This window comes from Plecotus auritus (genome assembly GCF_963455305.1).
Source record: "Plecotus auritus genome assembly, chromosome: 5".
Lineage (NCBI taxonomy): Eukaryota > Metazoa > Chordata > Mammalia > Chiroptera > Vespertilionidae > Plecotus > Plecotus auritus.
In genome coordinates, this window is record NC_137776.1 from 174,129,987 (window position 1) to 174,143,044 (window position 13,058).

Here is a 13,058-nt window from a genome sequence, read left to right on the forward strand (position 1 = left end):
CTACACTCCCTCAATTTTTGAATCTCCCTATGAATCTTCCACTTTGTCACTCTGACCTATGATCATCTGTTTAGTAAGTAAAAAGCTCAAACACTTTACTACTATAACTCAGGCAAAACAATGTAGTCTTTTCAATTTTCTATAGCTGACAAGATCTTTCCCTCCATCCATTCCATTGACAGCAAAAAAAAGTATTTCAACTTGCCATTTAAGGATACAGAACATCCTCTTTAGGGTAACTATTTGGTCCAAAGTTCAACTCCCCAACTACCTGTCCTGTCTTTCCCTGACCTGGCAGTTTCCCCACTCCCACCCCCACAGTTCTCAGGATGGATGCTGATGGAAGAATGATGGCACAGACACAGTCTACCAGACCCTTGCTGGCAGTCACTATGTGATTTCTTGTTGAGCGTGGCTCTGGACTCTCGCATTGTCATCCATTGTGACATGGGTGGTCTTGGGCGAGGGCAACATGTCAGAATCCACTATCAAAGCCCAAAGTCACGGGGACCTCACACTCTGAAGCCTTTTGTTCGAATCTCTGGCCCCTTTCTCCTCCCTGTCTCCATGGCAGGGAAATAAGCCAGGGAGTCTTAGCTTCATTCTTTCTGTCCTGTGGGTGCAGGACTGGAGGGCTTCTCCCTCCCTGTCTCCATGGCAGGGGGATAAGCCAGGAAGTCTTATCAGCTTCATTCTCTCTGTCCTGGGGGGTGCAAAACTGGGGGGGGGGGCTAAATTTTGCTGGCTTCTTGCTCACCTACCGCCACCCACTCACTGGAGCTACCATTGGCTTGTTAGATAAAGGGACTCCAAACTCCCTCCCCAGACTATAACCTGATCTGGGGGAGCAAACCCCATTGTTCCTGCTCACCTGCCCTGGGATCCTCCCCAAACCCTTGTTAGGATCTTGGGAATGTATTGGCACCACCCTCAGGTTTGGGGTGAGTGGGGAGGGTATGTTGACTTTCCAAAGACAAGAAAGAAGGTGTGACTCTCAGGTCTTTTCTCCTCACCAATCCCTCCAGCACAATTGGAAAAAAAAAAAAAAAAGAGCTTTCTCCTCCCTTTTCCTTTCTGGTGGGAGGTCCCTCAGGTCACAGCCCGCACCACCTGTACATTGAAATAAGACTATGGCCAGACTTGGCCAGGCTTAGCTTTGATTTGAAATGGAATCTTCGCCGCCAGTGTGGGCTGGCTTTCCAAACTATTATGTAGCTCAAGACACAACAGAGTCAGCTTTGAGTGGTCCCCTTCTCCCGGAGAGGATATCTGCTTTTCTTCCTAAGGGATGAAGGCCTTTGCTTTAGCAGCTGGGGTGCCACGGGCAAATATGACTGATGGGGCATGAAAAATGCTTCACTGTAGCGTTTTCAAAACCATATTCACCTTGCACACATGTGCATGCCTATGTAGGAGGCGTTTGTATACTTGCCTACTTCCAGGCTACGGGCATCTTGAGGACAGGGAATGTCTGCTTTAGCATTGCATCTCCAGTGCCTGTCACATAATAGTAACCATGTGTTGAATGACTGAGTTGGTGAAAGGCTGATGAAAGAAGGACTAAGTCTGGAGTGCTTGACCAGAGAACTTGAAGAAAGTCCCATAATGAAGAAGCAGGTCACCTGAGAAAAGACTTTCTCCCTGATCCCCGAGGAGGGCAGAGCTGGAGGGTGGGCTTGGTTTAAATACTACCAGACCCTAGAGACTCATGTGCCTACAGAATGGATAAAATCTAGCCTAGAGAGATTCATATTGTATTCCCGCCTTCCCCCCTCCCAGTTCCAGAGGCAGGGAGTAGCTTTCCCAGAGCACCCAGCCAGGCAGAGACAGAGCCCCAGTCAGAACAGGTCTCCCAACTGCTGGATCACAGAGGGAATCGCACCTCAGCCAGTCTCCTCCCTCCCTCACATGGCAGAAAGGCTCGTGTTTAGTTGGGGGCAAGGGATGGGGCATGGTCTAAACCAAGGGAGGTGTCTGCATTGTGTTTGAGAGTTTGATGCCACCCTTTCAGGTGGCTTTGGGCAGCCCAGGGGGAGCCGACCCTTCCCTGCAAACTCAGCAGCTCAAGGCCAAAGCTCCTAGCTTCCTTCCACAAGAAAAGGCTGCAGACAGCACTAGCTTCTCCTAGATGATTTACTTCCCTAAAATACCTCAATTTAAATGCTAATTTCTCCAGAACTGAGGGGTGATGGGCTCCTGCGAGCTGGTCGCTGTGCATTAATGTATCCAAAACACTCACACATATTCTTAAAAGGGGGCCAGGGAAAACCTGGGGGAGGGTGGCATTTGAGCCCCGCTTCCCTGGCTTGTTATTGCTGTTAGCAGGGCTGATCTGAGGGAACCGGACAGGGTGCATCTGCCTTTTGTGCACCTTGCTCTGCAGGTTTGTGGCACTTAGAGGTCACAGCAGGTGGCAGGAGAGTGGAGAGGCCTGACTCTCACCCCCAGGAACTATCCAACAGATGCTTAGGGGCGTTCTGCCTTAAGCAGGCACTGTGCTGGGCACTCCCAGGCTCTCAGGAGATTCAGAATCTGGTGTGGGATGCAGGCAAAGGAGTGAGCATTAAAGATAACTCCATGAATCCTCCTTCCAACCCCGTGAAGTTAACCTCTCCATGCCCATTTTACAGAGGAAAGCACAAAGGCTCATAAAAGTCACTAAGGCTTCCCAGCTCAGCCAGAATTTGGATCCATGTCTGTAAGACTTCTGAGCCCATGACCTTTCTGCTACCGGATCCCAAGGCCACTCCTGGAATTCATTCACAAGCAAGATGCATGCGAGAGAGGTGACAGGGAAGGGTTACTCCAGCTGGAAAAGGGGCATGGTTTCACAGAGGTGGTTTTTGACCGGGCTCTTCCTGCTGGCACTGCTCACCCCACCCAAGCTCTGTACCTCCACCCCGATGTGATGCAAACCCACACACACGCGCACTCCAAAAGCGGGAGGTCCGACAGGCCCCAGCTTGGAGAGATCACCTTTCCTCCCTGGTCCTCCTAGCTCAGGGGGGTTCCTGGTCCCTAGCTGAGCCCCACAGGAGCAGGTGCCTATGCACATAAGTTAGAGGAAGAAAGCAGGTTCTTGAGCTTCTGTGGCAGAGCTTGAAGTTTAGGCACAGTCCCCGATGTGCCTTGGATCCTGAAGCATGCTGCAAGCCTGTGACAAAACCTTAGAACGGACTATCAAGACATAGGTCATACACACGTTAGCACTTGCGTCTCTGGGTTTCCTTTCTTTGTCTTCCTTGAGCATCCATTCTGTATGCAATCCGCACAGTGCTAGGCCTGGGGGATGGGGGCGAAGGGGGGCGAAGTGGCCGGACGTGGGACAGGCGGAGCATTGGTCCCCTGGAGTCAGAGTCCAGTGGGAGTGCTAAGTATCAAATAAGGTCCCCATGAGCCCCCTCTGCTGAGGAACTGCGAAGCTCTTTGCAGAAGAAGGCAGCAAGGTGCTCTGAGAGAATGAGACGGGAGAACTGGTCCCTGAAGATTCCTCAAAGGCAGAGACTTAATGTGTGCGATGAGGATCAGTAGGAGCGGAAGGATCAGGAGGAGTTGGCCAGGTGCAGGGGGTCGGGGGCAGGAGCTCTCCAGAGAGAGGGCAAGACCTCAGGAGGCTCTTTTGTAGGCAGCAAGCATGGCCTGTGAGAGGAATGCAGGGACAGTGGGTGCGGCTGGAGAGGGTGGGCCGGGCAGTGCTCAGGGCAGAAGGCAGGAGGGGATGCAGGGCTGGGTGGGAGGCCTTGCAGACCTCCTGCAGCGCTTGCATTCTCTCCTGGTCCTCACAGGTGGAGGCACCTCCCCGGACAGCCCAAGACATGTGGGATGAGTGAGGCCTGTCACTCCCAGAGTTGTCGAGTCCACGGGGCCCAGGGTCTGTTTTTAAAATTTGATCTATTGTTTCCATATCATGTCAGTCAAGAAGGATCTGTTTTATAGATGTTTGGGGGGAATGTTTATCAAAGGAACAGTGGCCCCATTGCTGTTTGAAACACATTGTCCACTTATACACGTACACACACACACACACACACACACACACACGTATGTGTGCATGCAGCCACAGTCATGGGCACAAAAGCACAGTCCGCTCTGACTGTAAACGAGAACGGCCTGGTCTCTGATGAACCCAGTGACCCAGAGCCCAGGCTCCGATCCATTCACTGAGCCTGTTTCCCAAGGGCCAGGCATTGAGCTAGCAGCCCCGTTCGCTACAGTGGGGTCCAGGCCACCGCCACTTCCTACCTGTGGACCTCAGCTGGACAAGTCCTTAACCTCCCTGAGCATCCATTTCTTCATCTACAGCAGGCGTCCTTAAACTATGGCCTGCGGGCCACAGGCGGCCCACCGAGGACATTTATCCGGCCCGCCGGGTGCCACTGCATGTCCTGCTTAGCAGCTGACTCGTCCCGGGCCCACAGTGCGCATAGGAATTTGTTCATAGTTTTTTTTTTAAACTATAGTCCGGCCCTCCAACGGTCTGAGGGACAGTGAACTGGCCCCCTGTTTAAAAAGTTTGAAGACCCCTGATCTACAGCATGGGAATAAAATAGTTGTCTCATAGACATACATATCTTGGCACACTACCTAGAACAGAGCTGATGATTAACAAATACGATCGATCAATCAGTATTACTCATTCTCCTTCCTCTCTTCCTAGTATTAGGATTAGTTAGTTGCCTGGTAGTTTTTACCACACACAGTCTCATTCACACACACACACATACACATGCTCATTCACACACACTCTCCTCTCTGTCCCCCTACCCCAACCCATAACCCGCCCCCCCTTCCCCCCCTCCCACCACACACACACTCACTCACAAGCTGAGAACTTGAGTTTGGTTTCTGCCTGAGCCTGAGGGTCAGCCCGCACCCTGCCAGCCTCTGACACCCGTCCCAGGTGTGTGGGTTCCAAAGCCGCTGTCCTGCCTGGGTTCCCACTGTGGCTTCCAGTGCAGAGGAACGTCCCCCCTGGCTGAGGCTCCCATCCCTGCTTTGCCTCCAGAGAGCTGATTGATGCAAAGGCCCAGCGCGCCCTCTGCTGGCAGAGGCCTCACAAGACGCCCAGGTGGCACGGAGGGGCCCAGTCCTGAGGGACCCTCCTTGGTCTTTGCTGCTGCTGTCTTGTCACTTCTGCTTTGTCCTTGCCTCCCTCCCAGCCTGGCCTGTGAACTCCCACCCTTCTATCTTCTCCATCTTTCTCAGGTGCTTCCTCAAGACACCCCCCGCCCTGCCACCCCAGATTCCTGGAAGCTCAGGGGGAACACCTTCCTCCAAGAAGGGGCATCCTGAGCAGGCCCCCAGCCGTCCTGGGGGCTGCCTCCCAGATTTCTGTTTTCCTTTTTCTGAACCTCATTTCAAGGCTGCAAATGAAGTGCTAAGCATCCCCCTCTTTTTGTTTTTCTCTTCCCCTCCTCTTCTTTCTTCTCCTCCTCCTCCAGATTAATTATCAGTGTTTCTAATTAAGAGGATCTCAAAAGTCAGATTTTTTGTTGTTAATCCTCACCTGAGCATATATTTCCCCCCCCCCCCAATGATTTTTAGAGAGAGTGAGAGGGAGGGGGAGAGACAGAGAGAAACATCCATGTGAAGGAGACACGTTGATTGGTTGCCTCCCGCAAGTGACCAGGGCTGGGGATTGAGCCTGCAACCGAGGTGCATGCCCTTGAATGGAATTGAGCCTGAGACGCTTCAGTCTGCGGGCCAGCGTTCTTACCACTGACACTGAGTCAAACTGGCTAGGGCTGGGAAGTCAAGTTTTAATACAGAAATGCCCTCGATGCTGTCCATGCCAAGTGGCTATCGGGTTTCAGCTTGCATACTCCCAGACGCATGAAGCTCACCCCCTCTCTTGGCAGGCGGCTCTGGTTTTAGGCAGGTCTGTTGTCTAGAACAGTGGTCGGCAAACTCATTAGTCAACAGAGCCAAATATCAACAGTACAATGATTGACATTTCTTTTGAGAGCCACATTTTTTAAATTTAAACTTCTTCTAATGCCACTTCTTCAAAATAGACTCGCCCAGGCCGTGGTATTTTGTGGAAGAGCCACACTGAAGGGGCCAAAGAGCCGCATGTGGCTCGCGAGCCGCAGTTTGCCGACCACTGGTCTAGAAGATTAAAGCCTGCCTCCCTGTTTTGCACTGTTACTGCACCCCTCCCCCCACCCCAAGACTACCTTTGTTCAGGGCTCAGTAACCTGAGGTCACCCAGAGGTCTGCCTCCTGTATCTCTTCCTCGAGGTAAGGGACAGAGGCACCTGGAGAAGTGAAGGCAGGAGGGTTACTAGCCTGGGAGCCGGGAGACCTGGGTTTGAGGATAGCTCATTGGTTGCTGTTGAGCAAGTCACTGCCCTTCTCCAGGCCTCGGTTGCCCTCCCCTCTCTAAAATGAGGAGATTTATCCCAAAGACCATTGGGGTCCTTCTACTTTAACAAGCAAACACCCAGTCGTTCAAGCCGCTCTTTCTCCAGCTTGCCCTCACCCCGTCTTCTTCAAGCACTGCATGCTGTCCTCCGTTCCCTCCCAGCTTCCTTCACCATCAGCATCCAGCGGTCCTCAAACTTTTTAAACAGGGGGCCAGTTCACTGTCCCTCAGACTGTTGGAGGGCCGGACTATAGTTTAAAAAAAAACCAACTATGAACAAATTCCTATGCGCACTGCGGGCCCACAGGGATGAGTTGGCTGCTAAGTAGGACAGGCAGCGGCACCCAGCGGGCCGGATAAATGTCCTTGGCGGGCCACATGTGGCCCGCGGGCCGTAGTTTGAGGACCCCTGGATGCAATGGACGTTTAGCAGCCAAATTCGCAGTTTCTAGAGCATCAGACTGTGTCCTCAGCAGTTGGCAGTGTTAGCCCATGAAGTGTTTATAACTGCCCTGAGGTCTCCCTCTATAGACAAGGAAACTGAGGTTCTAAGAGGACCCCCTAGCTTGCTCAAGATGGCTCAGCTGATAAGTAGATGCCAGAGCCTGTCATTAGAGCACGTTCTCAGGGCTGGGATCCAGGACCCAGTGGTAGCGCAGCAAAGGCACCTGTCCACTCGTGAGCCTCCTCTGTTCGGACCACGGCTTCCTGCCTCCCTGCCCTGCAGCTCGCGGCCTCCGCTCCCTCCGTTGGCAGTCTCTCTGCTCCTCTCCACAGGGAGAACAACTTCATCAAGGACTTCCCGCAGCTGGCCGACGGGCTGCTGGTGATCCCGCTGCCGGTGGAGGAGCAGTGCCGGGGGGTCCTCTCCGAGCCCCTCCCCGACCTTCAGCTGCTCACTGGTAAGACACGTGCGGACCCCTCCCCAGCCTCCCTGATCACACACCTGGTCTCAGGTGCCATCAGTCCTCAGCATCTCCCAGTCCTCCGCCTTCGTGAGGGACGGGGTGTGAAAGGGTCCTGCCATTTGGGGGGCTCCTACTATGTGCAGAACTGGGGGCTTGCCTGAGACTCTGGACTCTGAGCCCAGGCCAGGTCCACACTCTCAGCAAATTTCAAGCAAATGCTAAAATATCTTTAACTGGTCACCCTTCTGTATGTTAGCTCTCCGGGACTTACTCATCCTGCATAACCGGACCTTCTACCCTTGGACTAACATCTCCCCATTTTTTCCACCCCACCCCCAAACCATTTTGCTTTCTGCTTTTACAAGTTCAGCTTTTTTAGATTCTGCATATAAGTGAGATCATGTAGTATTTGTCTGTCTGGCTTATTTCATGAGGTTCATTTTTAAATCATTCTAAAGTAAAATCAATGGGGACCCCCCCCCCCCGCCCCAGCCCCGCCCCAAGCCTCTCTCACTTGAAAGCACTTCAGTTACCCAGCTTGTCTTTGACCATCGCTGCTGAGCCGTCTGTAGGGTGGGTATGATTTTCCCCATTTTATAGAGGAGGAATCGAGACTCCGAGAGGGGAAGGGACCAGCCCAAGGGCACACAGCACATCTTCTGGGACTGGAGCCAGGCGCCACGGCTCTGGGCGTCTGTCCTACGCACTCGCCTCTGCAGCTCTCTCCCCCTTATGGAAAGCGACCTTTCGCGCAGGCTCCTGAGGCTCCGTGTTTCTGTCCCACCCCACAGAGCCTTTCCCTCCTCAGCGTCTTTCCCCGGTTCCCCTCCTCCCCTTTTCCTGGGGACTTCTCTGAGGTGGGAGGGCCCTGGTCGGCCTTTTTCAGACAGTATTGGTTCTCTCAGCTACAGCCGCGGAGAATGGCCAGGCTGAGGGAGGGCTGAGCCATCTCGCTGAGAGGGAAACCGGCCCCCCGAGGGAAGCCCTGAAACAAGAAAGGTTTAGACTAAGTCATTCCCCTCTAGCACTTGCACGCTCTCGGAAACCTGTGCAAGTCCTCTCATCGCAGACGGGGAGAACCCACAGGTGTTGAGAGCCTCCTGGGGCCTGGCACTGTGCGGGCGTTAATCCCTGCAACCCTGTAAAGGTGTTGGTGTCCCCTTTTCATGGTTGAAGAAGTCATTTAACTCGTCCGAGGCCACAGGGTGCTCTGAAGTCCAGTCAGGATTTAAGTCCAGTTGGTCTTCACTCGGAAGCTGATGCTGTAGCCGCATGCGCATCACCTCCGTGGCCTGTCCTACGTCAGGGAGGAGCCCAGTTGTAGATCCCACGAAACCATGGATGTAAAAATGTTTAGTAAAACGTGTCTAAAAATTGCTGTCCCTTCCTTAACTTTTATGTTTCATGGATCATAAGATCATAGAATTTCAGAGCGGGCAAACTGGGAAGGGCTTCTACTCCTCCTGCTGATGGGGAAATCAGGTCTCCACTCTCTCTGATTATCCCACTTCCATATCCCAGTGACGGGAAATTCACCACCTGCTAAAGCCACATTGCCACGGCCCATGGGAGGGCGGGGGTGCTGCGCTCCAATGGGAAGGACCTGGATCTGTCACTGACTGTTGTGTCTCCGTGGACAGTTTCCCTCCCTGAGCCTCAGTTTCTCCTTCTGAAAAAATGGGGTCTAACAATTATTTTCTTCAGGATTATGGTGAGAATTGGAAATCACGGATGTAAAATGCTTGGCACATGAGTGGTATGAATTTGTAGGATTGTTTTGATCCGGGGATCTTTGGAAGTGTCCTAATAAAGGAACTGTTACATTTCAAGAGGTTTTTTTTGTTTGTTTGTTTTGTTTTTCGCTACCAGGAAAAAATACCTTTCCCCATCCCAGATCTTTATTCTACCTCTAATCCCTGGGTGGGGAACCAGGAGAGAGTCGGGTGAGATGGACTCGGGAGTGGAGGCAGAACAGGGATAGGTGTGTGCATGTGAATGAGCCAGTACATCGTTACTTATTGAGAGCCTGCTGTGCATCAGGCGCTGTTCTAGGCTCTGCAGAAGTGCGAAATGCAGACCACAGGGTCAACCTCAAGCAGCTGACCTCCCACGGGAGGACCTTTATTCCATGTTGGAATCCAGAAAGGACCGGGGGCGGGGGAAGGTGAGGGGTGGCATGATGACCTCCTACGGGGGAGGCCCAGCGATGGGCTAAGGGGCGATAACCAGAAGCAGCAGTATTTTTTTCTTCTTTTGGACATCACGCCACCCAGTGGACGCAATGTATCAACAGCCTGCATTCATATGTCTGCCCTCTCTCCTCGGGATGGGGCCCAGTTGCCAATACACCCTCCACGCTTGGTCTGAACTAGGATGGGCATGACTAGCTGGGCAGAGGCTGCTGGGTACTGGTGTCTGGTTTTCCTGCACAGACGGTGGCCTCTGCCCTGACTCCAAACACGGCCCCAACCTTCCCCACCCACCGCCCTCCTCTCCCCGCCCCTGCAGAGGAAGGAGAGGACAGAGAGGGCCTATTTATAACAAAACAGCCTTGCTCCAGTGGGCAGATCTTTGGGGACCATGAATATTTTACTTTAAAATGAAAGCCTCTAAAAAAAAAAAAGTGCATTACTTTTGAAAAGGCTGCGGAGGAAAACAGGAAGCTGACAATAATGGACAACTTTAATACTGCTGTAATGTCCAGAAAGAAATCACTGGTTCCAATGAGATTCGCATTGTAATCTCAGTATCAAATATCTCTTTAAGCGCCTCCGCACCATGGGGCAAAGGGAAAGGATGGCAGATGCGCCTGCCATTTGCAGAGGAGACACAACAACAGCGATAATAACTGCCGATGTGACCAGCCTTATTCATGTGTCTCTTCTCTGATTGTAAAAAAGAGAGTTTGAAACCCTCAGAGTAGGAGATTTAGAAAATGGAGACGAATATAAATCAGGAAGCGAGAATCTTTATACACCCGCCACCAAAGTTAACCGCTTGCTCACATTTTGTTGTGTTTTTGTTGTTTATTTTTTGTCTATACTTTTCTCTCCCCAAAATGTATTCCATGGCATGTGAGTTCCATCGGGCTCTCCATAGAAAAGCGATTCCATAGTTAAAGTGGTTTGCAGAATGCTGTATCCTACCTGCTGGGAGCTTTTCCATGCATATTAATCTATTCAAGTTCTGAGAAACCACAGTGTTTTAAAACAAAGCATTTGACTTTGCTTAGCCAGTGTTTCTCAGTCTGTGTTGAAATGGGAACCTTTTATTCACACGTGCATTTCTCATGACCCTCTCATGTTTCCACAGTGGGAAGCAATGGTCATCACGGGCTCAGAGGGTCAGACAGGGCATGGGTGAGGTTTTTCGAGTGTCTCCATCGCAGCTGCTCACCTCTGGGGCCCTCCCGTTGAAAGCAGCCCTTGGCGATCTGTGGTGAACAGGCTGTACTTTAGTGACCCTGGTCCCTGCGTATAATGCGCATTTCTCGTTCCCTCACTTGAGTCTCACAATGTGCCTAAGCAGTCAGATCAGCGTAGGTAGCAGCAGTGTCAGACGGGGAAACTGAGGCACCGGGATGTCTGGTTTCCCATGGCATGTTGCCAACAGGGCCCGATGAGACCACAAAGCCAGTCTTGTTTGTAGGGTAAAAGGGCCTCACACGCTGCTGGGCAGAGATGAAAGGCGGTGGAAATGAGAGGCCAGGATGAGATCTGGAGTTGGGGTCCAGATAAAGTTGTCAGCCTCAGCGAGAGCTCGCACCCCAAGGCCCAGTGCCTGCCTGTTTAGAAGAGGTGCCGTCCCCCAGAGCCCAGGGATGCCGGGCGGGGTGTGATGCGAGGCCTCTAAATGCTTGGCTCACGTGGCCCTCTTGTTCCCTCCCCAGGAGACATCAGGTATGACGAGGCCATGGGTTACCCCATGGTGCAGCAGTGGAGGGTCCGGAGCAACCTGTACCGCGTGAAGCTCAGCACCATCACCCTCTCGGCAGGTGAGGACCGCACCCACGCAGCCAGGGGACTAGGCGTCATTCGGCACTTGTTCCCCGGGGACCTAGGTGTGCCAGGCCCTGTGCTGGCCCTGGGAGCTGCCATCCAGGGGCTCACAGGGCAAGCAGACGGGCAAGCAGGCAGACCGTGACATCTACCCAATAATGGGACAGTCGAGGCACAGGAGAGGGAGCCACCCAGAGAGGCTTCCTGGAGGAAGGGGTGTCTGAGCAGGGAGTGTGGGGAAGGATGAATGGAAGGAGAGGCTAAAGGAAATCTGTGTCCCACTTATGAACTTGAAAGTTCAAGTGTAAGTTCTCAGGCACTGATTCCTCCAGTCTCTCGTGCACATGCGCATTGCCCACACTTACCCACATGAACCCTGAGCCCGAGCTGAAGGTGATCATTTGTAGCTCTCCAACCGGGACCTGTTCTGTCATGCCTCTGTGACTTTGCACATGCTGCTCCCTCTGTCTGGATCTCCCTCCCGGGGAGTCCTGCTATACTCAGCGACACCTCCCACATTCCCCATTCCCCTCAGAATAACTCGAGAAATTCCCTGTGGACAACTACCTATATCGAGTGTGTGACTCCTGCCTGAGTCCTCCTGGTCACCCACAGATCTGAGACTGCGGCTAGGGCTGGGGTCCAGTGTTTGGGTATTCTCTGTAACAGAGAATCAGCACGTGGCCGGTGCTCATGTTTGATCAGGGAATAAAAAATGCATAAAGGACAACTGAAGAGCAAGGAATGAGAGAAGGACTTTGGGAATATGGGCCTGAGCTCAGGTTTTGTACCCTGGCCCTTCCTCACACTGCCACTGGGTGACTGTCCCAGCGTCGCCTAATTATCCACCAGCTCGTTTCTCAGCTTGCCTTTTTCAGTGCCCTTTTCCAGTAACATCACTCGTTTAGCCTGAGAATCAGAGGACTTCACCTTCTGAGGAGCACAAATCGTGATTATTTCTGACATCAGCCAGAACTTGATAAAATTTTCTATCTTTCAGTGTCTTGCAAGGAAGGCATTTTTTATTCCATTGTTTTACAGAGAAAGAAACTGAGGGTCAGAGGGGTTAGGTAATTTGCCCAGGATCACACAGCTCGTGAGTGGCAGCACAGGAGCAGAGCAGGGATCCCAGTGCAGTTTTGTCTGCCGGGTAAAGAGCCGCAGGGCATCGCCATGATGTTATTTATTACCTACAGGCACCATCTCATCATTAACACTGAGGTACTAATTACCCGGCCGCATGAGTTAACGGGCTGATGGAGAGAGGTTGTTCTAATCAGGCACCCATTCCTCGAGCCCTGTTCTGTTTCCCCACCACCCACACCCTCACATGGCACTTTTGAGTAAGACGGCGACGTTCTTGTTGGAACTACAAAGGTGGATCAGCGTTAATTAATCACTAACGATGCTCCTGAGAACCCCCTTGTAAATCAAATGTTGGCAAATTGGAGCTCGTTTTTAATGTTGAAAAGGAGCTTGTTCGTTTACATTTTACTTGACGTGGCCTGGAGTTGGCGGTTCTTATAGTAACGGCGATTGGTGTGGCTGCCAGGACGGTGCCATGGTCCTGGCTGGGGTGGGGGTGGGGATGGATGTGCAGACTCAGAGACCCGTGGGCAGAGCTTCTGTTTCAAGGTGGAGTGTGTTGAAGGTGCAGAGATAGGTTCCCTGATCAGGATGTGAGAAAGATTCCTTAGGGGAGTGGGGACTTCCCAGGGCCTTGAAGCGCAGGTGCGACTTAGGCAGGAAGTAGGGAGGCCATCCAGGTGGGGCTGGGGGCAGTGGTGT

General features: G+C 52.4%; 1 protein-coding gene across 3 annotated transcripts in view; it reads left to right on the top strand.

The window, feature by feature from the left end:
• The window catches only part of ASTN2 (astrotactin 2), a 765,958-nt gene that overhangs the window by 530,724 nt on the left and 222,176 nt on the right, over positions 1-13,058 (top strand). For all 3 annotated transcript variants that reach the window (XM_080667806.1, XM_080667807.1, XM_080667808.1), the window contains 2 exons: positions 7,142-7,266; positions 11,162-11,266. In XM_080667806.1, coding sequence (XP_080523932.1) covers positions 7,142-7,266; positions 11,162-11,266 — 230 coding nt within the window. The remainder of the gene's footprint in view (positions 1-7,141; positions 7,267-11,161; positions 11,267-13,058) is intronic.